The sequence below is a fragment of the Lepidochelys olivacea genome (assembly GCF_965140295.1).
Source record: "Lepidochelys olivacea isolate rLepOli2 genome assembly, chromosome: 17".
Lineage (NCBI taxonomy): Eukaryota > Metazoa > Chordata > Testudines > Cheloniidae > Lepidochelys > Lepidochelys olivacea.
Genome location: NC_140427.1, coordinates 8,786,249 through 8,811,985, shown reverse-complemented (window position 1 = coordinate 8,811,985; position 25,737 = coordinate 8,786,249). Strand labels below are relative to the sequence as shown.

The window sequence follows — 25,737 nt, the reverse complement described above, 5'->3', positions numbered from 1 at the left end:
ACGATGCTCTGAGCATCTTTTTCTGGATGCTCCTTTCACTGCACTAATTTTAAAAGTTGCCCACGAGAGAGTAGAGCATGAATGAGGTAGGCCCAGACTGACTCATCTCACTGATGATGTGTCTGTGGATGAAATACCAAATCCACAAAAGAGAGCGAGAGCCGCAGGTGCCTAAAGATGACGCACAGCTAGTTATGGATTGCTGCCTTGGGAGAGTGCTTAACTTGAGTAGCTAGAAATCCATCCTGGGCTGACCACTGCGCAACCCGCTGGCAAGTGCGTGTTATAGGTCCCCCTTTGTGCCAATTTGCAGAGGATACAAGTCGCAGACCCCATCTACAGAGACTTGGTTGTTAAGCTCAAGCTGTAGCAACTCATGCTTTGAGTTCTGGAGGTCCCCTGGTCTGTCAGCGAAGAGGGCAGCCATCACTACTGCACCTCCAGATTTAGCAACTGAAGTTCATAATGTTGAGATCTCTCTCTCTCTCTCTCCCATATTCAACAAATTGTCATTCTGCATAGTGGGAAAATAAAGGTAACTTGGCTACTGTTGTTTGGGAGCCTATTTCTAGCTTTGCTTCTCACTTGGAAGCTAATTTTAGCTCATCCGTTCTGCTTCTCTTGCCATTTATAAAGCTTAGAATGTCAAACACAATAGTAAATGAGTAGTATGAAAGCGAAAAAGAAAATGCCAGAGAGGCATTTAATAAATGACGTGGGAGTAAGATTTAATAAATGTATGTGGGAGTAAGATTATCTCTAAACATTTTTTTAAAAATCCAAACCAATCCCAGGATATGCTTTTCCTACACAAGTTGGCTATTTTGCAAATAGAAATGGAGCATGTTGTCTGTGGGGGGTGGGGATATATGGTGAGGGTGATTCTCTCTCTTTAAAAAAATTTGTGCAGTGGTGTAGAATGCAATAGATATTCGTATTTATTGTTTATACTGTAGTAGATGTGATTGACCACATCTGGGCCCCATTATGCCAAAGGCTGTGCAGCCAGAGAATAAACAGTCCTTGATCCAAATAGTTTACAGTCTAAAAGTTAGAACAGGTGGATCAGGCTGGGAAAAGGGGAACACTGGCTAACAAAAGTAATAGGATGCTTTAGCATAGATGAATACACACATTAGCTATTGAATTTCTCCCAAACTTCTGTTTATCCTTCATATGCCCATGAAGTAGAGGAGAATTTAGCACTTTAGAAAATTGGCCCTGGTTTGACAGCTCTGGACGTCCTCCGCCTCTGCCCCTTCCCCCCCAGTAACATGCACAGCAAATGTGGCAGAAAGAGTAAACGTAGGCAGTAATGTGTCAGTAAAGTGTTGTCCATGCTGCCACCTCTGTTTAAACCCTGTCCTTGGGGGTACCTGCCTCTAGGGATTAGCCATTAGTTCAGCCATCTGGTTCTTGGGCTCTCTGCTGAGACTGTCAGAGAGGTTGCCACACACAATGGATTTTTTTTCACTAGAGACTTGATTTGAAGTCAGTGGAAGGACTCTGACTTCAATGGGCTTTGGATCAAGACTGAAATACTGAATAGTGATTACCCATTCGTTAATACATAGGAGCCACCAACTAGCATTCCGGTGGTGGTGATAACTTTCTGCTCTGAAGTGGAATCGATTAAAATGGCTAACCTAGAAGTTAGCCGTGCAGTCCCTGAAATCCAATCACCAGATAGTGGTCAAACCAGCAGACAAAAGTGAACACTATCTTAGTCCTTAATCACGACGACTATGTCAACAAGGCCAACAGACAACTCTCTGGCACCACTGAGTCTATTAAAAACTAAAAGAAGCTCCCATCCCCTCCCCACACCCCACAGTTCACACATGAATTTAAAGATACTGTGAAATCCTTCACAAACAACTCTACAACCCATCCCAGGGACCTTCTACATGCTTCCCAAGATACACAAACAAGGGAACCCAGGCAGACCCATCATATCGGGCCACAGCACTCTTACTGAAGGAAAATCAGGACTGCACAAAGGGTCAGCTTGCTCCAAGACACTACTGACTTCCTCCAGAAACTAACAACCTCTTCCAGAACACCATCCTTGCCACTATGGATGTCACCTCCCTATGCACCAACATCCCTCACCATGGCAGCATTGCTCCTGGCCTCACATACAAGATACTGCACAGCGCTCAAAAATCCACCCCAAAAACATTGCCAAGATCATCCATTTCATCCTGACCCACAACTTCACATTTAGCAGCAAACTTTTGCCCAAACCATGGGAACAGCCCTGGGTTTTCAGATGGCTTCTCAATATGCCAACCTATTCATGGAGGAAGAATTTCTGGATAGATGCACCATGAAACCAATGATGTAGCTGAGATACCTACGGTGATCTTTTCATCCTCTGGACAGAAAACCTAAACTACCTCATAGATTTCTGAACACCATGATTAGTTTCAATAATGGAACTCTACAAATGACTATATATAAAAAACCCACAGATCACCACACTTACTTCCAAAGATACAACAACCACCCCAGACACACTAAAAAAATCTGTTATCTGTAGTTAGGCAGTCATATACCACAGAATTTGCTTCAAAGAGAAATTCCAAGGTACGCACTCAAACACACTATTCACTAAATAAGGACACTCCACCAGAGAAGTAGATCGCAACATGAAAAGGACCACCCAATTGTCCCAGGAGAACCTGCTTCAATAAAGGGGGGAAAAAACCACTGACCAAACATTCCTAGTTATCACCTATCACCCCACACTCGAACCCTACGGGATATCGTCAAACAATTACAACCCATACTTTGTGGGGACTGCATTCTGAAAAAAATCTTTCCTGACCACCCCCCCCCCCTTTTTGGCCTTCAATCAACTCCCCAACCTCATCATCAGAAGCAAGCTCCCCACAGATCAGGACACACCAACTCAAAGTGGCACCAGACCCTGCCGGAACAACAGATGCAAAATCTGAAGACACACATTTACTGGTACAATGATCAATACCCCCACAACCCAGCTCTCAAGGTTCTTGAGTCCTATACATGCCTATCACAAAATGTGGTGTACCTCATCCAGTGCCCTAAAAGCCCCAACAATAATTATGTGGGTGAAGCCAGACAATCACTATGCTCTTGAATGAACTCACACAGAAAAATGATAAAAGACCAGAACACCATAATCACCCATGGGCAAACACTTTTCACAAAGCAATCACTCCATATCTGATCAATACTCCGTCCTCAAAGGAAACCTGCACAATACCTTCAAAAGACGAATCTGGGAATTAAATTCATAATACTACTGGATACCAAAAATCATGGACTGGATACATTGCTTATTACAACAATTTGTAACACACACCTACCTGCTTACTCTTAATGTCCCACTTCAGACTCCTTTTCCATAACAGTCTCTTATTGCCTATTCCATTGCAAGTGGTCCCCTACAACATGTTACCCTTTATGCTTAACAATCTGTCCCAATTTATATTTAGTTCAGACACTGATTTCCTTCCCCAGACCTGAAGAAGAGCTCTGTGTAGTTTGAAAGCTTGTCCCTTAAATCAACATCAGTTGGTCCAATAAAAGATATTACCCCACCTAGCTTGTCTCTCTGCCATCACAGGACCATCCCGGCTACAACATCTGTGCAAACAGTCTAGGTTATAACTGCCAACCCAGAGGGTAAAAGCTTTGTGTGTCATTTGCAATCCCCTAAGCTACTCAGTCCCCCTTTTTAAAAGCTGTGGTGTGTTTTTAGTAGGTGTAGTAGAATAGTAACCCGAGTCCCCAGCTGAAATCGGGGTTCTGCTGTAGACAAGCATAATAAGCAGCAGTGACTGCCCCTAAGAGCTTATAATAACAATAGACTGTAAGGGTGGGCAGGGAAACCAAGGAGAAGAGACTTGTCTGAGGTCAATGGTTGAATCAAGAATTCCTATCTCCCAGTACAGTGCACCGTCTACTAGACAACACTGCCCGTTTTACTTTCGCTCTTTGCACTGTTTATTTTTCTTCTCTATACGCACTGTCGTTCTGTATGCATTTTAATAACGATTAATGTAAAAGATACTAAGATTTTATTGTAGGTGGCAATATGCCCCGGGCTGCTAGACAGATGAGGAGTGCAGTGCGGAGAAGCAGGCTTTCTGGGCACAATGTGGAAAATTGGCTCTTTGCAGGGTTTGTCTTCAAAGAGACTTACCAAGTGGCCTTGCCATCAGTGCACACACATCATTTGAGAAACGGTTGGTGATTTAATGTGGCCATAAGGTTGCAGTTGGGTTGTAACCTTGGCTTGCCCTACAGACATGTAAAGGGACATTTTAAAGGCCCACAGGTTGAAGGGAAATAGCCAATGGAAAGTTATAGCCAAGCTAAGTGATAATGACTAGGACAGGAGAAGCCCTGCTTCTATATGCATGTAAATATATTTAGTTTTTGAGCAGTCTTCTATCTTCTCTATTTAGTGCCTCAATAACAGCACTTTGTCCTTTTCTAGTACCTTTTGTATGAAGATCTCAAAGCACAGACGCTTGTTATGCTCAACAGCACTCTGCAAGATAGGTATTATCACTCCCCATTTACATGGGTAAACTGAGTCACAAAAAGGTTTACGTGACTAGATCATGTATCAAGTTAGTGGCAGAGCCAGGAATTAAACACAGGAGCCCCAACTCCAGTCCCTAACTCTAACACTGGGCCACAGTGGCTTTTGATGTGTGAGCTCCTTGTAGAAGGGGACTGCCTCTTCATTATGTGTCCATAAGAGCATAGCACGATGGGGCCCCGACCCTGAGTGAGGTTCTTTGCATTACGGCTACAGATAATGTGTACAGCTAGGATGCCACAGATCACATTAAGCTGCAGCAAAACTTGGCTTGTTATCATGATCTCACATTCCAAAATTACTTTCACCAGGCCGTTGAGCCAAGTACATTGCTAATGGTTCTGGGAGATTGTTACGCCACTGTTGTGGACCGCAGTGTGAAGAGTCTGTCAGTAGTGATAGCCACTGCCTGCGTATGTATTCTCATTCAGGCTGGTTGAAGGCCTGCAGGAGAGGGAGTGGGAGGCGGCAAGGCTGGAGTGAAGTTGTTTTAGAAGCGAATGCTGTGGGATTGTTCAGGTTTGTCTGTTCTCTTGGAGAAGTGCAATGCCAGGCAGCAGCTCCCTCGGAGATCACAAGGCTGTGTAGGTCTGAGAGTCTTATCTGTCAAGTGAAGGACACTGCAGAATGCCTGTAACTTGGATGCCTTCCTCCAAAAGAAAGACACTAAAAGACACCATAGACATGGTGCATTTAACTGCTGCAGACTATGGGGTGTGCCGTGATTAAAATGGGTTTTCAAAGCCTGCTGGATTTGGGGGGTGGATGGAAGGGCAGGGGCGGGGGAGAGGGCTTGGCAAGGGGGACACAGTAAAGAAGAGGAACTGCTCCAATGCTAAGACTTGTCAAGTACTTTATTGGACAGGTTGGAGTGATATATCCCAAGAAAATATGGGAGATGTTGTTCCATTCTGTCCTGTAGACACTGATTTCCCTGTCACAGTTTGAGCATCTATTAAGTGACCAGTTATTTCATATTCACCACTTCTGGTTTGCCAAACTTCGAAGGGCTTTAAAAAACAAACAAACATTTCCTTCTATTCCCTCATGTAAATAGGCCTTTACAGAATTACTAGGTGAATATAGATTTTAGTATTACATGAGCAGTAGTTGTGGCTTGCAGTTGCATGAACAACATGGCATCTTCAGAGGTAAACTAATCCAACTTGCTGTCAATTATACCTTGCTGGCAAGACAAGGTTGCCTTGTCTTTGGGTGGTAAGCAGTTTTTTGTTCATTGTGAATACAAGAACACTCCCTCTCCCCTGGCCGCCTCCCCCAAAATAGCTCTGGTTTCTTTGGTAAGTTGTAGCCATGTTTTCCTGAAACATCTTGGTGTTGGGAGCTGACAGCTCGTTTTGTTATACTGGGTAGAACAGGCTTTTCACTTGACAACCCATCTTGACAACCCATGGTTCCAGCGAGTTTGCCTGCTCACTCCTGACCCAAGAATACTCCAGTGTAATATTAATTTTCAAGACCAGACTAAACAAAAACAGTGAATTTTAGCTTCTCTGCTATTTTCGCCTTAGACTTAAAACTTCCTTTGTTAGGTAACTGAACCTGAAGAACATCCTGCATGTAGGGAAGGCGCCAAAATCGGGAGATTATTAAAGTGAACAGCAAAAGCTGAAATAAAGAATTTCTTTAACATCCAGATTTATGGGCTGATTGCCCACATTAACGAGGCAGTTGGGAGTGTCTTAACTTTGAAATATCTGTATATATTTCCACTTTGTGAAATCCACTGGCACGTCCCAGTTCAGTAAAAAATGTCCTAGATTGTATCATATAATGTCACTGATACTGCATGGTTGTCTTCAAATTTGACATGGTCCAGTGGATTTTATTTGATCCCAGCATGAACCATTTGCTACATGATGAAGCACAGGGTAGGTAACCAACTGCTCTGCATTTCTCAGATCAGCATACAATGGCAGCTTCGTCTGGCCCGGGTTGGTAGTGACCAAAAGTTACCACCATCTGATGTCCATTCAAGGACTTGTATGGGATGAGTTTGGTAATCTCCACTGAGTTCCCAATGAAAAGGTCTCTCTTATCACAAGAAAAGAAAAACAATTCTGCAGCTGGCAATGACAGACCTTTCTGCTGCAAGTCTCTGCAGAGAGGTGTGGTGATCATTAGGCCTATGGCAGAGGCCAAGGATCTACATCAGCATGGAGAGTGAACTGCCTTCTCAGGTAGGGTTCTAAGCCAGGTGAGCTGAGACTTGGGATCTATTCTTGGTCTAGCTCCTGGTCCACTGGAGCAAGTCACTTCCCCTCTCTGTGCCTCAGTTTCTCCATCAGCAAAACAGGGATAATAATGCTGTAGCCATTTTTTGAGATCTATAGATGAGAAGTGTTCAGATGTTGTTAAAGGTGCTCCCTACAGATCAGACTGGTGGAAATTGACAGAGCAATGCAGGGAGAGCTTACGTTGCCGCTGCTTGTGCTATACACTCCTCTGTGGTAAGAGAGTTAACCAGGTTGCCAATCCAGCATCTTGCATGAGTATTAAGTCCCCACCCAGAAGGATCCATTCCCAGCTGAGGGAGGAATGCTTAATCCCTTGAGATTATCTTTAGTGTTGATTGGATATGTTCATTTTCAGGGTTTTAAGACTGGCATATTTTTCCTCCAGTGAGGTTTTTGTTTTTAATTCCAAGTAAAAACTTATTTGCAGCTTGCTAACATTCTCCTTATGTCCTTGTGGGCTGTGAAAATCATAAATTAAGATCATCTTTCTGAAACCAGCAGTAGTCTGTTTTGTGGTTGCAGAAGCTAATTACTGGGTTATTGTTTCTAATGGTGTTAATCCAAACTTCATTTTCCTGTTAATTGTCCCTCTAGCCAGGCTAGATTGTGTTTTATCATTCTGAATATTTGCAATGAAAACTGCTCTGAGGTGTAACCAATGACTCCGTGACATTTTGAGCAGTGGTGAAGCTGAAGAATATGATTGAGAAATGAAATGATACACCTCCACTGATCACTCTATTTGAATTTGCCTGAGGAAATTGAATTGGGCATACTCCTGATAAATAGCCCCCTGATTAAAAACAAGCAAAGGGAAGTTGCAGAGGTGGGTGCTGAACTTTTTCATCTGGTACCTAGCGAGAACACACAAGAACATAGGATTGTGTTGTGTACTTGTTGCCTGAGGAAGGACCCTTGCTTTTATAGGATGATCTGGGAGCAGGGAGGAAGTAGCATCATCGTTTTTTCCCCTGGCCATTCGGGTTTCAACAAGAGGGGTGGCAGCTCTTGGCCACAAAACTCAAATTCATGGGAAGCCTGCCATATTGCATTTAGACTCAAAACTCACTGGAAACATCATTGAAAGGGTATGTCAAAGATTCAAGCATTTTGCTTGAATTTAGGGTCAGTTTCCCATTCCAGCCCTTCTGCTCCTCCTTAAAACTTTCCTCTGCCATGATGTCTGCAAAAAAACTCAACAGTGGCTAGGTGGCTGGCTTGCTGTGACCACTGTTTTTATGAGGGTCTCATTGTTTCCTTGTTTCCCCCTATCTGTTTGTTGTAGCCACCTATTGTCTATATTCTTTAACACTGAAAATGTAAACTCTTCTAGACAGGGGTCTCCATTGTGATTGTATAGTGCCTAGCACAATGGGACTTTAGCCTCTAGGTGCTTCTGTAATGCTGACAAATAATAATAAATGATAAGTGTCCCCTGAGCTTCACTTTGAATTTAGGGGGGTTAGAACCTAAATGTTAATGACAACTTTATGGAGAGTAAATCCTTATGAACTGAAGTGGAAGCTGATGGTGGCCTGAATTGCTGCGAGGTGAAGCAGTCCACATTAAGGGCCACTCCAGATAATGCTAAGAAAATGGGGGAATTCTGAGCTTCATTCCTAGCTACCACAGCAAACAGGTTAGTGTCTTCAAGTGCAGGGTTGAATTTGTGGGAAAAGAGACACTCAGTCGAGCTTGGGGGTGTGGTAGATCCTGTTCTTCTTCCCTTTGATCTGTTTCTCTTATATTTATCTAGATACTTGTATGGTCCCTATCTCCATAGTATCTGAGTATTTCACAAACACTTGGGAGCCAGAGAAGCACGTGGGACAGAGAGATTGTGACTTGCCCAGGGTTATACAGGAAATCTGTGGCAGAGCTGGGAGTTGAAACCCAGATTGTCTGAGTCCCAGTCCAGGGCCTTAACCATCCTCTTCTCTAGATAGATGCAATATACACCACCAGAGGCCTATGCTGAGATTTTGAATTAATGAATGTGGAAGGAACTTTGTTTCTTTTTTCCTTCTCTTTCTGACTCGTTCTTTAAAAGAGACTGCTGTGAAACCCTATTGCGCAGTCTAGTGACTGTCCATGAAGCTCTCATTCACACAGCCCAGGACATTGTAAACCAATAAACATTTTGAGGAGAAGGGACGAGGACAAATCGACGCAAGTTGAGCCCTCTGTGCTGCTCTAAACAGCAGGGAGGCTAAAGCTATGAGAACAGACCCATTATTTAAAAGGGTGGGAAAGTCACTTGCTTGTTTCTCCCTCTGCCTGCGGATGTATTCCTTCACTGAGGACTCACTGCCACCATCGCCGAAGAGGAAGGAATACACGGCTGGTACTGCCGTGGCTTTGCCTGAGTTTACAGGACATGCAGAGAGCGGGTGTCTCCATTTGAGATGCCTCTCTTGTTCATAATGTCTGTTTAACTTATTTCGCCTGCCTCCTTTTAAATCTTTTGCAGCTAGTCTCATCAGTCACCCACAATTCATATATATCCAGCAAAGAACACTCACGGTAACAATACTTTTCCTTTACATAGCAGCATCCTTCTGAGGACCGCAAAATGTTTTGCACATCTGAATTCCTATCCCAACACAGCTGTGTTGCAGGATGTGTATTGTCCTCATTTTGCAGATGGAGAAACTGAGGCACAGAGAAATGAAGCCATTTGAACAGGATTATAAAGCAAGTCAGTCAGTGGCAGAGGTGGGGTGTGTGGAATGGGGGTGCTGGAACAATTTGTATAGTGGGAGTGCTGAGAGTCATTGAACCAACCTGTATATGATGGAAACCACTTCAAGCCAGGGGGTGCAGCAGCACCCCTAGTTCCAGCACCTATGGTATGGTATGGAACCAAGGTTTCCTGTATGCTGTAATCATAAGGCTCTCAGATACTTCCAGTTTCCTCCAGTGGCTCCCCTTTCCTCTCCCTGCTCTTCTCCCACTATACCCACTGAGCAGTCCTCACCAAGGCACTCACTGGCAAAACAGTGACATCAGAAAAACTCTAGAGGCATTTCATTCCAAAGTTTGATGGATTCTGGCAGATCTGTTGGCAAGATGCGAGTGTTTTGACATCGTTGTTGGCGGAATCTGAGCATTATTGCTTTGTGAAGTGTTGCGAGCAAGCTAAGTAAATAAGATCTGTCGTGGGGTTTGCAATAGAAAGGGGAAGAGTAGGTGGTTTTGTTTAAAATACTCCCATTACAGTCAGTTAACCTTTATGTTACCTAAATGAAAATTATGTAAACCTGAAATTTTCGCTGATCAGGTTGCCTAGGAACAGGCGGTCAGTTTTCATAAGACAATGAACACACAGTCACTGATAGGGCTATTAGGAACAGAGGCATTTAGCTGTATTATTCTACCTCCCTGGTTTTATTGGGTGTAATTACCTGTTTTCACATAGGAAGCACGCCCACCTGTGCCTGCTCATTCAAGTAGCAGGGCTTGTGGAAGAGATGTTCCCCTGCTTAAAGTGAATCCACCAGCCCAATCTGCATATGCTAAACATTGCCAATTCTGTTCTTCATTGCTGCGGGTTAGAGGTTGGTGTGTCCACAATCAGAAAAGCAGATGCTTTTAATATTTGTGTTACAATCGTGACAAGAGGCCCCAGCCAAGATCAGGGCCCCATTGTGCTAGTCACTGTACAAATATGTCGTAAGAAGCAATCCCACAGAGCTTGTATTCTAAATAGACCGATTCAGACAAAGGGTGGGAGGGGAGACAGAAAAGTCACTGAGAAGTGAAGGGATTTGCCTAAGGATCAAAAATCAGTGGCAGAGCCAAGGCCTCAAACCCAAGTCTTCTGATTCCTAATTCCATGCCTTATCCACTGGCTTGGTTCTGGTGCATAAGACAAGAATCTGTTCTGAAGCTCACACTGTCAAAGTACCCCTGTACTCTCTTGGTTACCCTTGTGATTGCAAGATTTTAAAAAGTTATTAGTTAGAGATTTGTTATATGATGTAAATGGCTTTAAGAAACTTCAAAAGATAAAGGGAATAACTAGAAGAGAGAGAATGTGGATCATTTACTGGTAGGATTTAAAGAAATTCCTCTGCCGGGTAGAAATATTGATTCTTTATTCCCGTTTTAAAATGGAGCTTTCTGTAATGATCACCAATAGTCATTTTCTGTTATCACTCGTAATAGAACTGTGCCAATGACTTTCCTTCATTCATTCCATGCCTGCAAAGAATCATTTGAGTGTAAACAGAGCATAGGTTTTTGTTTCAGAAACAGGACAACTTATTAAACCTGCATTTTATCATTTTAACAGAGTTTTGCTATGTGTTTAAAGAGACATGCACATATTTATTCTTTTTAGACTCGTTTACACGGGTGGACTATTTTTAAAGTTCACATTTGGAAAAAAAAAACAAAGCTAAAAATAATTTTCCCCCTTTATCTAGCTCAGTTCTGCATTTGACATTTACATGGAATTCATTTGCATCTCATTTGTACATGTTTCTGCTCAATAGGTAGAATGTAAGAAAGCACAACCTAAAGAAGTGATGTTTCCACCAGGGACAAGAGGAAGGGCACGAGGATTACCATATACCATGGACGCTTTTATGCTAGGGATGGGAATGTTGGGTAAGTGTGAAATAGCCATGGAACTACTGAAAGAGCAAGCATCTACCTATGTTGTCTTCCCCATTGTGAACATTTAAAGGTGCAGAGGTGGTGCATGAATTACTGAGTTTACGCAGTGTGCAACTCTAAAATTTAAACTGTGGGAGTGGGGAAATAATCCTGTCTATGGTAAATTATTAACTTTCTTTTTTTTCTTCCTGGGATATCAAAATTTGCATTTAAATGGATGTTTTAAATAGCCTGTTTTACTCTTATTCACAAAAATAGAATGATGAAAGATGCAGCGTGTTCATTCTGACTAAAAATGATCTCTTTTCCTTTTTAGAGGAATTGAGTCACACATTATTCCCCTTCTCTTAAAGGTGTCTTTGACAGTTCAGCATAGATAATTGAAAATCTTGCAGCTTTAAATGGCATGCAGGATGGAGAAAGCAGAGGAGATGCATAATAGTGCAGGTCGCAACAATAATTACAAGTTTCAAGGAGACAGAACGGTATTTTAGTTCGAAGTATTGTGTCCAGAAAATACTAATTAAATGGGATAAATGATATTTAATGGCAAAATTCTATTTGTGCAGGAGGTCTTTTAGTTATAATTGGTTCTCATTTGTTTCTGCCTAGATAGTTTCTTCTTTCTATATAATCTGACAACCTCTTTATATACTTTCTTCAGAGTTACCGAGTCAGGATGGAGCAAATCCATTGCCAGCATATTTTTAGAAAAACATACATTGTTGCTCAATCTTCCACTGCCCCCGCGCCCCCCCCCCCGCTTTGTATTTAACTTTTCCTTGGTTGACCCCTGCTGTGTTCATAGAGTGAGGGTGCTTGAAGGTGTTTCCTAGGCAGAACTGAGTCTTTCCTGTACTAACTAACCAAAAGTCCAAAGTCTGTGTGAGTTTCTTTTCCCTACTCCTTCCCTTAGTGGGTGGGTTAACCACCAACGATACTTAATGATGGGGGGTGGAAAGGGGGATCAGCAAATCTGAGACCCATTGGAAAATGTATCTAGCTTACCCACCAGGCCAAGGGCACAGCCATGAAGAGAGCCCAGGTCTCTTGAGTCCCAATCCAATGCCCTTTCATCAGTAGATCTCAAAGCATTGTACAAAGGAGGTGCAAAGGGCATAGTTATCCCCATTTTGCATGTGGGAAAACTGAGGCACAGAGAGGGGAAGTAACTTGCCCAAGGTCATCCAGCAGGTCAGCGGAAGAGCTAGGAGTAGAACCCAGGTCTTCTGAGTCGTAATACTATGCTCTGTCTGCTAGGCCACACTGCCTCCCTTGCCTGCAGTCCTGAAACCCTTTCCTCTCCTTGCCCCTTCCCCACGCAGTGTTGTTCTGAAAAAGCTTTTTAGAAAATGTGACCCCGTAAGACTCCAAAGGGCAAATAAAAAGAGCCCTATGTTTATACTTGTTAATTTCATGATTTTTAAGCCAACTTCATGATTTTTTTGGGGTGAGGGGAGGGCTGGCTTGTGAAGCGTTACGAACTGTTGTCATGCAGAATAATAAATAATTATTGTACTTGGATTGGGGTTGAGCTTGGAAACCACGATCCGAAGTTTGGAGCCCAATTGTGCTAGGTGCTGCATAACAACAGTTGGGAGGGGGAAGAGATCCCTAATAGCCTGGACTTCCTTCAGTGGAACGAGTTAGGTTAAGGGATATTGCTTCCTGGATGTTCAATCAGTGCATGCCAGCAGGCTGAAATGATGGTGCTTCCTGAAACTCTGCTGTAGCTGGCGCACAGGTGGGGTGTTGGTGTCCCACGGGAGAGCAACACCCCACCTGGGAAACCAATTGCTACCGTGGAAGGAAAACAAACCAACCTAGGTGTGGCTCTCTTTTTAACGTAGGGATTTGTAAGTGTTGCCCCCACCTCTTCTCAATCTGCTAAATAATAAAGGCTGAAAACTTCCAAAATGTGGGTGATGCCTAAAGTGAGGCACCGAAATAAGACCCCCGAGTCCTTCAACGATCTCTGAATGGCTGGATCCTTGGATGAAGTGAAGCTCTGCATGGGTTCAGGGTTCTTCCCACATGACGTTCATTGCAGAGTCTGGGTGAAAGTGGCCTCCTTTCTTCCAGGTGTGGAGCACACATAACTCACGTTGAAGTCACTGGAAGTTGGGCATGCTCAATCAGGCCGTTTATTAAAGTGCCTGAAGTCAGGCACCACCAGACTGAGAAAGGACTTTCCCAGGGTGTGTTTTTTTTTACCCAGAATTAGTAGTAGGTCAGTTCAGGGGCCTTGAAGCTGATCTGTTCTTGGATGCAATAGTCAGTCCCTTCAGATGAAAATATTTTATTCTATTCCACTGCCCCCAACTTCTCTCCCTTAATGTAATTCTCAATTTTGGAAATTAAAATTTAGGATTAAATTATTCATCCTGTTCTAGTAGACCCATGTTCATTTCAACTACCTACTTTCATGTTCCTTAGCACTTTTCTCTACGATGGTGTCTAGTTTTTTCTTCATGGGAGTTGGTTGAATGCAACCTTGTTAACTAATTCTCCAAGATAGGGCTCGGTCACCTGCATTTAAAAGAGAGACAGTGCAATTATAGCCTAGGCAAAAGGATCAAGAGCAAAATTCTCTTTTCAGCTCACTATTGCAAATCCTGACCCTAATATTCTGTTCTTCCTTTGACATTAGTGAGAGACCAGTGCATGTTGAGTGAGAAGAATTTTCAGAGCCAGAGCCCAGCACAGTGATCTGAAAGGAGAATTTAACCCTGAGGCATGTTATGACTAATTTTCACGAGGGCTATCTCTTTGAATAAGGTTGCTTTGAACATTAAAACTAAGAGATGATGAAAGAAACCCTGGGCTAGTACATTTATTTCTGTTGAAAGCAAGCAATATGTATGCATTTTGGCAAATTCCTTTCTTGGCACACAGGTGCCTGTTACTCAGGCAATGTATGACTTCATTAGATCAACCACACTGGTTCTGTTCCACTGGTTTTCACAGGACTACTCTTAACATGCTCTTATTAGATTTCAAATCATGGGGACTTGCTCTGAATGAATGACTGATTCATGTTGAAGGCCAGATACTTAATTATCTGCTCTAGCTATTTTTTTTCCCTTCTTCCAAGTTCCTGATTGCTGTAGTGGCACCATATTAAATAATTACTTGCTAAATAACAAAGTCACAATGCAGAAGTCCAAGCCTATCCGCATGACCATTTTAACTCCCATTTTTCAAGGGTTGCCGGTAAAAGTACACTTCAAGGTTGGAAACTGGGCATATCAGCAAAAGGCTCAGTGAGGAATTTTTAATTTCCAACCCCTGGCAATGACATAGCAATGAGGACCAATCCCTGAGAGGAAGAAGGGTGTAATTAACCCATCAAACAACAAGGCATACAAAGTAACATATTGCCAGAGGGAGATTTTGAAGTAGCTGAATATTTTGCTAAGATCCCAAGAGGCCTTTGTCAGAATTACTCCATTACTAGCTTTCGACATTTAGTTTCACGGAGACTAAGTGAACTGGAGCTGCTATTGAAAGTTTTTATACGGGTCTCCAGAAGCCCTTGTCCAAGGTCACCTTCTCCAGATGCAGCTCATGAAAAGAAAAGAAAATCAGAAGAAAGAATACACCAGAGCACTCAAAGGAAAGAGTGCATAGTGATTCCCTCAGAGCTATTAAGGAAGTTGGTCTTCCTCATTAATCATTGCTGCCCCAAGGATATAGCAGCATCTGGAACCGAGAAGTACATAGATAGCCATGTTCCGTGATTATTGGTTGATTGGGACAAAATCAGAGTACTTTTTAAAAGGACACTTCTTCTCTAAAAGCGTAGGCAGATTGAGTCCTGTCCTGCGGCTGCTACTGGGCTGTCTCAGACTTTTTGTCATCCAGTGTAAGAGACATACCCTTCAGGGAGACTAAGAACATTATTTAACCACTTTGCCGAAAGAACAAGTTGGAGCTGTTTTAAGCCCAACTATCTCCTGCTCCCTAGCATCCTACTTCACTAGTGGACTCCGAGACAATCAACATAAATGGAGGATTCAGTTTGGGCCAGTCTCACAAGTGAGAGCCCTGAAAACACAGCAGGAAGCCCATGCAACTGCTTGTGAATTGGGTCTGTGCCCCTTACGGTTAGTGGTAGCACATAGCGTACTCATCTGACTGAAATCGGAGATGCTTCCCACAACACTAAAACTTGCAGTCGTCCAGCAGGCACTCAAGAAGCCACATCCTGTCAGGCTAATGCCCTGTTATCATATCCAGCCAGCAGCTCTGAACCACACGGGGCATCTTTGACATTTTTTAATATGGAGCATACAGATATGATCACATTGCGCCACCACAATGCTTCTGCATTGGTTACTGACCTTTCCCAGGTCCATTCCTATGGCCTCATCCATATCTAAAAAGCCCAAAATGGCATACGTTACTGACAAACCTCCTCCAGCAGTGCCACTCGCTGGGAATGCCACAGCAATTAGAGCCCCGAGTCAAACTCATGGGGGTTTTCAGTGGAATGCACCTGGCTGTGGAACTTCCTACCCCGAGCGACTCAGCTGACCTGAGTCTTGCCAGGACTCCTCTCTTTCAGCACTCTTCCTGCAGCGATGGGCACCTTAGAAGTGCCGATGTTAATAATAAGGCTGGACCCCTTTAATTTGCAAACCCCTCCAGAGACCAAAATGCTCAGCCAACAAAGGGTATATACTTGGAACGCTACCTGATGTGAACACCGAATTTCAGAAAGTCTCCAAGAGACTTTTTATATCATTGCATAAGCCAGATTGGGGCTCTGCATTACTGCACACGTTCAATTTAGGTAGGCTGAGCTCATGCATAAAAGAAGCTTGTGCCCTTCAAGGAAAGTCATTCCTTCCCCCCTGCCTCCCATATCAGAGTCTGTTTAATGGAGAAGCTGCCTCTGAGACAAAATTAGGAAAGGGGCACTCTTTATTAGGCATACATTTCCTGGGTGTCTTGCAGAGCATTTAGGAACCTTTCTAGCCTCCAAAATGTAGCACCCTTTGTAGCATTCAGCATCTTCTTAAACAGCCATAGTCACCATTCGGTTAACTCTTCCATTTGCTTTGTAACAGGAGGAAGATCAACTGTTTGGACTGAAAGAGAGGAAGAGAGAACATGTCTGCTCTGTAGCAGATGTTCCTCTGTCGTAGTTTCTCCTCAGTACATAATCTCCCCCATTCACCACTGGGAATTATCTTTGTTTTGCATTCACATTGACTATGGGTTCTCATAGCCACCCTCCCTTTCTGCATGGGCATCCCAAAACCTTTAATTTTGTAATGTGGTACATGATGGAAAAGATTGAAAGCCACTGATCTAGTCCACCTATGAGATTAGAGTGCTCCTCATACACCAGAGTCCAATCATTTTGGAGTGGTTGGAAACTGAAAGATGCCTCTCAGTCAAAAATCACCTCCCCTTAATAATAATGCTGCTATGTATAAACATCAGAGGACCTGGACCCTTTACAATTGACATGGCCACTCACAGTACAAGAACAAGGTGGTGGAGAAATCGTTTGTCATGGCTGAAGAGCTTGGAAGAGGGAATGTGCTTTGAAGGAGGTTGTTTCCACACAGAAGAAAGTGAGAGTTCTTCAAGGGCGAAGAAGAGGCATAAGAGAAGATGTGAAGATGTTTGGGAGAGGGATGCAAAGGGAGATGTTGTTTAAATAGTGCCTTTCCTCACAAAGGAGGCTTGAGCAAACACCAACTATTGCATCCAGCTACCTCTGCAGCCCACTGCACAATAGGGTGGAGAACATTTTGGCCAGAGACAGGCAAGCAAACTATTACTGAAAGCATTGTGAGGTCCTTATTATCCATCCAGAGGTGCCAGGGCCTTGATTTTAAGATCTCCTCAGAAACTGAGAATCATGTGTTTATCTACCTTGGAAGGATGAATGGCTGAGTCAGCCCTGCTGGGATTTGATCCTATTATACTAGGTATTTTAAACATGAGATTTAGGGATAGTTTACCTGGGGGATTCTTGCACCAGTATAGCTGCCAGTGCAACCTGCTGGCAGAGACATACTGCAATGTTGTAATAAATGCCTTGCACCACAATGCAAATCACTTCTTATACTAATGCAGGATGGCTATGATAGATACTAGCATCGGCACAGTATTGCACTGGTGTCAAATAACCACAGTGTAAACAAGCGCTTTGAGGACTAAGCCATCTCTTCCAGCATCTTAAAATTTAGAGTAATTTATAATTTATGCTGGCACAAGAATACCTGAAATGGGATGTCTTCGGTACCGGGCCGTTTTTATAGACCAGAGAAAACGCCTTAAACAACTGCTTTGACAGCAGCTCTTCACAACAAGCTGCATAATCAGAAGTTGCTGGGTTAACTCTTCCCTAGATACATCATATCCTTCAAATAATAACGCAGATAAGCCACTGAGCACTGCTTACTTGTGTTGGGGAAACTATAATTTGCTTTTATTGATTTGAACATTTGAATTGATTTTAAAAGCAAAGATCTGCGAGCCCGGACGTGTTCAGACTGTTCACATCTCAACAGTGAGTTTTGTTTATCTTGCACTGCCCATCATGCAGGTAAAGACAAAAAACTTCCAGGTGCAGCGCTGCTGATCTGTTGATTGTGTGGACACTTTTGTTTTTTTTGTTTTGTTTTTGGTGGGAAACTTTAAAATATATTCTTTCTCTTCCTCCGTATTAGACCAAATAAAGCCTTGTGTAGCATAAATGCTGTTTATTTTTATGAGGCAACTACTTAATGTCGGGGTGGATAAACCCAACACTAGGGAGACAGGGGTCTGGGAAGAGCTCTGGGCTCAGGAACCCCTGTCCCAGCGGGCCTGCTTAGCATGCTCCAGTTGGAGCAGGGCTTAACAGGTAGGGTGACCTGGTGTATGGTTTTTGACCAGAACACCCAGTCGAAAAGGGACCCTGGCAGCTCCGTGTGCTGCCCCGAGCACTGGCTCCGCACTAACATTGGCTGGGAACTGGCCAATGGGAGGTGGGAGGATGGTGCCTGCAGGCGAGAGCAGCACACAGAGCCGCCTGCACGCCTCCGCCTAGGAGCTGCACCTGCTGCTGGCCGCTTCTGGGGCAGAGCATGGTCTGTGATGCAAGGACAGGCAGGAAGCCTGCCTTAGTACCCCCGCTGTGCCGCTGACCGGGAGCCACCGGAGGTAAGCCCGTGCCGCAACCCCTCACCCTCAAACCCGGAGTCTGCTCCTGCACCCCAAACCCCTCATCCCCGGCCCCATCCCAGAGCCCTCACACACCTCCCATACTCCAACCCCCTGCCCCAGCCCAGAGCCCCCTCCCACAACCTGAACCCCTCATCCTCACCCCTTCCCACACCCCAACCCCCTGCCTCAACCGAAAGACCCCTCCCACATTCCGAATCCCTTGGCCCCACCCCCCTCAGCCTGGAGCTCAAGGTCTCGGGGAAGGGGGCAGGGCCTCAGGGAAGGGGCAGCGCTAGGGTGTTCAGTTTTGTGCGATTAGAAAGTTGGCAGCCCTATTAAGAGGAGGCACTGAAGCACAGGCCGGTGGCTGGCAGGAGGAGACAGACCTGTACTTGTGAGTAGCGAGGGACTATACCAGGAGGTGGGACCACTACAGGAAGCATGGACTCCTTAGCCCACGACGCAGCTTAGGGCGGGACAGAGCAGTAGGAAGAGACTCACAGGAGGTTGTTAGCTGGATTGTAGGTAGCAAATGCCATTCTTACGATACTCCAGAGGGCCCTGGGTCAGAACCGGTGGAGTGGGTGGGGCCAGATCCCTTACCTCTCCCTGCAGTTGTTGACGTGGACTCTAAGCACGAGGCTGGGGGCTCTCCTGCTCACAGAGTGGAGATGTGCTCTTGCGGCTAGAGCTGAGGACTGAGAGTCAGGAGCCTGGTTAAATGTCCTTTCTCTGAAACCAACTCCCTGTACAATCTTGGGCAAGTCACTTAAGCCAGTGTTTCCCAAACAATGGGTCCCGACCCATCAGTGGGGTGCCGGAAGGTTCTAGATGGGTCTCCACACCTCAGTGGGAATAAAAAAAAAAAAGGGGGGGGGCATATTGCAACCAGTAGCCCTCAACCGCTCTTCTTGGAGCGCTGCCAGCATGACACCTGGGCCCACTGTGTGTTCCCCCCTCCGTGTGCCAAAATGGAGGCTCCTGCTCCTCCTGGCGCCGGGGCCTGGGAAGCAGGATGAACAGACATGAGGCTCACAAGCTGGGAGGGGTAAGAAGCAGGCTGTGGGATAGGAAGCCAGGGGCTCCTGCGAGTGGGCAGTAAGAGGGCTCCCTCAGGGGCTGAGGAGCTCCTGCGAGTGGGCAGCAAGAGGGCTCCCTCAGGGGCTGAGGAAGGCTCTTGGGGAGGGCTGAGAGTAGGGGCTAATGGGAAGGTAAGATTCTGGCTCCCCAAGGTGTATCTCTCCCAGGCTAATGGACGGTGCCTGAGAGGGAAGAGGTGGGTCAGGCGGGGAGGTGCGGCAGCACGGCTGGGGGATATCACGGCCAGTGCCCCCTGGTTTAAATGGCCCTGACCATGCCACCATACCTCCCTCCCACTCCCCTTCCCTGTCAGCCTGACTATAGTGTATACGTAACGGTGGGTCACAAAAAAAGTGAAAATGCAGTTGGTGGGTTACCTTAGTAAAATGTTTGGGAATCAGTGAAGTCGTAATCGCTCATTGCCTCAGCACTGTAAAATAGGAATAATGACACTTCCTTTATCCTGCCCTTTATCTACTGAGATTGTAAGCTTTTCAGGGCAGGGACTCTCTGGCTTTTTGCATTTGTGGTGCACCTAGCACAGTGGGGATCCTAGTTGCGCCCTCTAGGCACTGCTGAAATACAAGTAATAATACTAATGACATGCTGTGTGATCTTGGATAAATCACTCAGCTGCCCTGTGCCTCAGTTTCCCTGTTGGTAAAATGGCTATAATAGCTTCTTTACAGAGTATTAACAGTTGAATATTTATCAAGTGCTTTGATATCATCAGAAAAAATGTAATTCTAAGTGTAAAAAAAAGTAATATATTTCCCATTTATTTTGTCCTATAAACTGAATGCAAGTTTAATCTCTGTTGGATGATTTTCTATTTAAAGACCACTTGAATTTATTACACAGTGGTATTTGGCTCTGCTGCTGTTTTTCATGTGTTTCCTATAGCTACAATAGGAAATGCCTATGCAGTGTAATTGTAATGGCCAGTCAATGTGTATATATTTAAAACAGCGTTCACTGTTCTATCGTGTGTAAAGCCTAGGGGAAATGTTTTGGCGGGAATTTGTATGCATGGAAAAATACAGATTCAGCAACACGGAAATGTTTAATGACTTCATGTCTATTTTGCTGAATTGTTTGTGCTGGAAGAAAAATAATTCCGAAGAAGCGTAAATATTTCAGTTTGACATTTTCTAAATGAAACATCCTAAGTTTCTTGGTTTCTTGAAATGACTTGGTTTTGTAATTTCCTTCTATTTTATTTACAAAAATGCAAAAACATTTAAAAAAAACCAAACACTTAACAGTTAAACAAAATGTTTTGTTCAACCAGAAACTTTATATATTTTTTTGGCATTTCCATTGTGACAAAATTTTGAAAACATTTTGTTTTCCGGTCTAGTGAGTAAAAGCCCAATCTGCACGGGGGGAAATTGGCTGGCTGCATTATCAATAGCACATTAACATCTTGCTGGAAATTTTTTTTCCCCAAGTATTTTTTGGAACTGTGAACAAACCACATAACTACATGTGTGGCAGCACCTGTGGCAGAGATAAAGACAAAAACTTCACCGCTAAAGTTTAAGGGTCAGATTCTCAGGTGGCATGTTCCATTGAGCATCTTCCGCCAGCTGAAGTTCTGGCCCTACGTCAGCATGAATATCGGCAAAGCTTCCATCTGAGCTGTCTAGTTGGGTCAGTAATTTAACAACAGACTAGAGACACTTTCCAACTGACCTAAGAGATGAAATATATAAGATCTGCCTTGCCAGCTTCGGTTAGGGAGACAGAACTGAGTAAAAGTTGTGTTGTAAAACCGTTTTTGATTGCTGATTTAAATTTGCTCTTTCATGGACTGGACGATCTCTCTTCAAGGGAGGTAATCCAGGCAAAACCTTGATTTTGAGTTTAGCAACAAGAGGTAATTACTGAGAGATTGATCATCCGCTAGAAGTACTGAAGCAAATAAATTGCTCAGTGCCCAGTGCAGGATGAGAATGGCAGCTAATGGAAATGGTGGATAGGTCGGCTGGACCATAATTTGGCTTGATGAAGCATCCACATGGGCATGGTGCTAATGTGCTATTGATATGCAGCCAGCCAATTTCCCCCGTGCAGATTGGGCTTTGACTCGTTAGAGCAGAGCTGGGCATCGCAGCAGTAAATGAAGAGGAAAATTGAAGTAATGCTGTATTATAAATTTATGATTTCATCTGCCTGACCTAGAGAATGTTCTGTGATGGAAGATACAGATTAGAACCTCTATCCAGTCAGCTGTGTATTTTGTCTTTGTTGTTAGAAACGATACAGTCTGGGGGGGGTGAAGGGGGGGGTCACAAGTGTCTTTACAGTTGTCTCGCTGGTTGGCTTCAGGTATCCCTTTTTAAGGCTGTTCTATTAGGGTAACCCAATACATAACTCAATGGGTAACGCTTGCCCAGTAAGCCTGCACAAGGGAATAAGGTGCGAAGTTCCTTGGGTTTCTGTGTGGAAGGGGAGAATGGGCTTAGTGGGGTTGCTACTATCCTCCTCACATAGGTGGGTGATCAGGGAAAGGAAGTGGTGGTTTCACTCTGAAACTCTGCACTGCACTATGCCACCAGTGAGCTGTAGCTCACGAAAGCTCATGCTCAAATAAATTGGTTAGTCTCTAAGGTGCCACAAGTCCTCCTTTTCTTTTAGTGATGTTAATGGGGCTACTTAGTTTGCAAACAATCAGTTTATCACTATTATTGTTTTTTAAATGGTTTGTAAAGCTTATCTCTGAAAGGTCTGATTTAATGACCGATTTCTAAGGAATCCTGCTGTTGAGCTGTGAAATAAATATTCAGGAGATAACTAATGTAGGTACATATTTATTTAAAGCGCCAATGTCCTGTGTTGTGGTCACATGCCTGCTTTTCTCCTACACCCCTTTAATCCCTTTATCAAAATTCATACAAGCATTTAATTTTCTGGTTTTAAAACATGATTAATAGTAAACTGTATGAAATACAAATTCTATCTGAAATGGAAGGACTTGCTGTCAGCAAAATAACTGTAAAGTACATTGGAAATAGTCGCTTTTTAAAGAATAAATAAAAATAGAGGTATGAGACCTTGGAAAAAATTTTCAGTTGTAAACAAACAAACAAAACCAACCATACATATCAATGAGCTTAAAGCCAAATACAATTTCCTTTAATGTCAAGGGAAAAATTCCCATTGACTTCAAAGGGAGTTGCATCAAGACTTTGATGATGAGACAGTGGGTTTGAGGAGAAAGGCAGAAAGCTGATCACTGCCCAGTAATTGTGGAGAAGACTGTGCACTGTTTGTTGGTGCTAGAAATATAAATACTCCTGATAAGACTAGGCAGGCGAAGTTTGAGAACTGTAAGTGATGTTTGAAAAACGTGCCAGCTTTGTAGAGGGTAACACAAGGTGGTCACTAACTCTCAGTCTTGGTGAATGGAGCACTACTGGAACCTATGAAAAGGCAGTTAACTTATCGGCCTCGATGCAAATAGAATAAAGCATGGAGAAAGCACATAACCCCTACACAGCTGACAGAATGTGCATCATTTTAGACAAGAGTTTTGATTTCCAGAAGTGAGGCTGTCCAGGACCCTGCTGCCTTCAGAACAAAACCGCATGTTTTAGACTATGTCTTTGCTCAAAAACACCATGCTGCGGGGGTGGGTGCGGGTGGAGTTTGAGGGAGATACAAAATAAATGAAGTAGGGTCCTCGCTATCTGAACAAGAGGAATTTAAGAACATAGATAGAACACTTATGCAGATAAATGGGACAGGACTCAGGACTTCAGTGGGAGTCAGATCTACCCCTTAATCTCTGATCTTTAAACCCATGGGGCTTTAAATTCTGCCTTGGTTTACTATATGTACGCATAGCTGCCACTGAAATTAACAGAGGTGGATGTAATTTAGCCTTTCCTGATCCTCTTCTAGTGTTCACTCCATCTCCATTCAGCATTCCAGGGTCACTCACGCTACCCAGTGCAAGGGGTGGGATTCTCAGGTGCTCCTGTAGACTCTTAAAGAGCCAAAAGCAGGTTTTTCTCTTGAGCATAGATAAACCTACTGTCTTTATATAATACAGTAGAATTCTTACCTATGATTGCCTATTGGACAAAAAAAAGCCAAATGGCACAGTCTCTGTGCATGACAGCCCTGTCTACGCTAGCAAATTGACTTGTTGCTCTCAGCCATGGCCAGCAATGGATTCCACTGAACAAGAGTTCACGCCAGTTTACTTGTTAATGAGAATGTGACCAAACCAGCTTGCTCTAATTCTCAGTGCTGTTACCCAAATCTCCGTCATGCTTTCAGTAATATTGCTTGAAATGGTTTTGTCCTCTTTGCAACACTGTTTTCTTCCACCATCTGCAATGTACCTCTGGGGTTTGTAGCTGTAGATTTTACAGGCTTTTTTTTTCTGTGTTACACAAACATGGTTTTTTTCCACCATGTTATGTGACTGCTGAAACCTTATGTTAAATTGTACACCATTTGTTGTTCAATATATTTGCTTACACATTTTTATTTACAACAAAGTGTCCTTGAATGGTATTGCCCTAATAAGAAAATAGCAAATACTTCGTTTGATTGTAGCTGTTACAAGTCGCTTCAGGAAAAATTTCTTATCTGTTGAATTTTACTTTCCTGAAAAACTAAAACCTCTTTGACTCTCTAGTTCCTTGGTATTGCTGCCTCTAACTCTTTGATGTGTTAACTGTTGTCCTTCACACTCTTGGGATGAAGAATTACTAGTACCTTAATCTCCAACTGTCAATAACTCTGAAGCAAAGTACATTCGTTGTAAGCTCTCCAAATGTCAGAGCAAACCTGTGTTATGTGTTTAGCCTTAGCATTTGGCATTTACTCTTCTAGCTAAAAAGTATGCACAGTCCTTGGACTTCAGATACCAAAGTGAATGTTAATTATATGAGTGACAGATCTCATATGCATAGCAAAAGGAGAAAGTGATCAGGAAGAGTAGCATGTGTCTGCAGATGTTTTATTTTCCTTCAAGATGAAAAACCTTCCTGCAGTTCTGCATGAGAAGAGTAAACTGTGTTCTTTCATACCTTGTGTAAAAGTCAAATTTCCTTTTCGCCCATCCAGTGTGTTAATGTTACATTAGATGTAGGAGCAAAGAGTAAAACCTTACTAATCTGCCATTTTCTTTTATTCATATTTCTGCATTCAAGGTTACCCGAATTTTGTTGCAACATATGGCAGAGGATATCCTGGATTTGCCCCAAGTTACAGCTATCAGTTCCCAGGTATGTACATTTCATTTGGAGATTGATTGATTTATTTAAATCCATAGCTGCAAGCTGAGGCAGGAAAATCTGCAGGGAAGCATTTCATGCGATGATAAATTGTGACCATTTTGAAGATACATATATATATATATATATATATATATATATATATGTATGTATCTTCAAATAATATATACATAAGGATATTGCCAAGATTGTTGTTAATATAATGTGTTAATTGGTACTGGTTATTTGAAAACAAAGTTTTTAATTTTAAAAAAATTAACCAGAATGATAATTTAAGAGCTATTGCCATCCCTTTGCTGGGGTTAATTTTTTTTCCTTTTTCTATGTACATATTCTACAGTAAGCTTATATTTGTTAGGGATGCAGTTCTGGAGTAAAAAGTCCAACGTGAGTGTATTTTATATAGATGTCTCTGGTGACCTTCATAGAGTCGGGTGTCTAATGGTGCTCAGTCTAATTCTTTCTTCACATTTGTTTAGTTCCCTCCACCCCCACCCCCACCCCCACCCCTTCCCTTTTGTGTGGCTGTCAAAGATTTGCTGCATTTAGTGATTTCTATTCACTGGAAGTTTAATACTGCCACTCATAATTTTTGATCTCCTAAGATTCTAAAGTGGTAGGCTGGCTTTTAACGTAACACAGCGTGGATTTCATCTGGGGACTTTGAAAAGGCAGTCACTGAAACTAGTTCTCCCTATATTTTGCTTTATGCCATCTTAGAACTTAAATTGGAAATGACAGATGATTTTTTTTTTATTTCACC

General features: G+C 43.3%; 1 protein-coding gene across 19 annotated transcripts in view; it reads left to right on the top strand.

Annotated features, from left to right (window-relative positions):
- The window catches only part of MSI2 (musashi RNA binding protein 2), a 378,049-nt gene that overhangs the window by 291,196 nt on the left and 61,116 nt on the right, over positions 1-25,737 (top strand). For all 19 annotated transcript variants that reach the window (XM_084651249.1, XM_084651251.1, XM_084651252.1 and 16 more), the window contains 2 exons: positions 11,352-11,466; positions 24,891-24,965. In XM_084651249.1, coding sequence (XP_084507375.1) covers positions 11,352-11,466; positions 24,891-24,965 — 190 coding nt within the window. The remainder of the gene's footprint in view (positions 1-11,351; positions 11,467-24,890; positions 24,966-25,737) is intronic.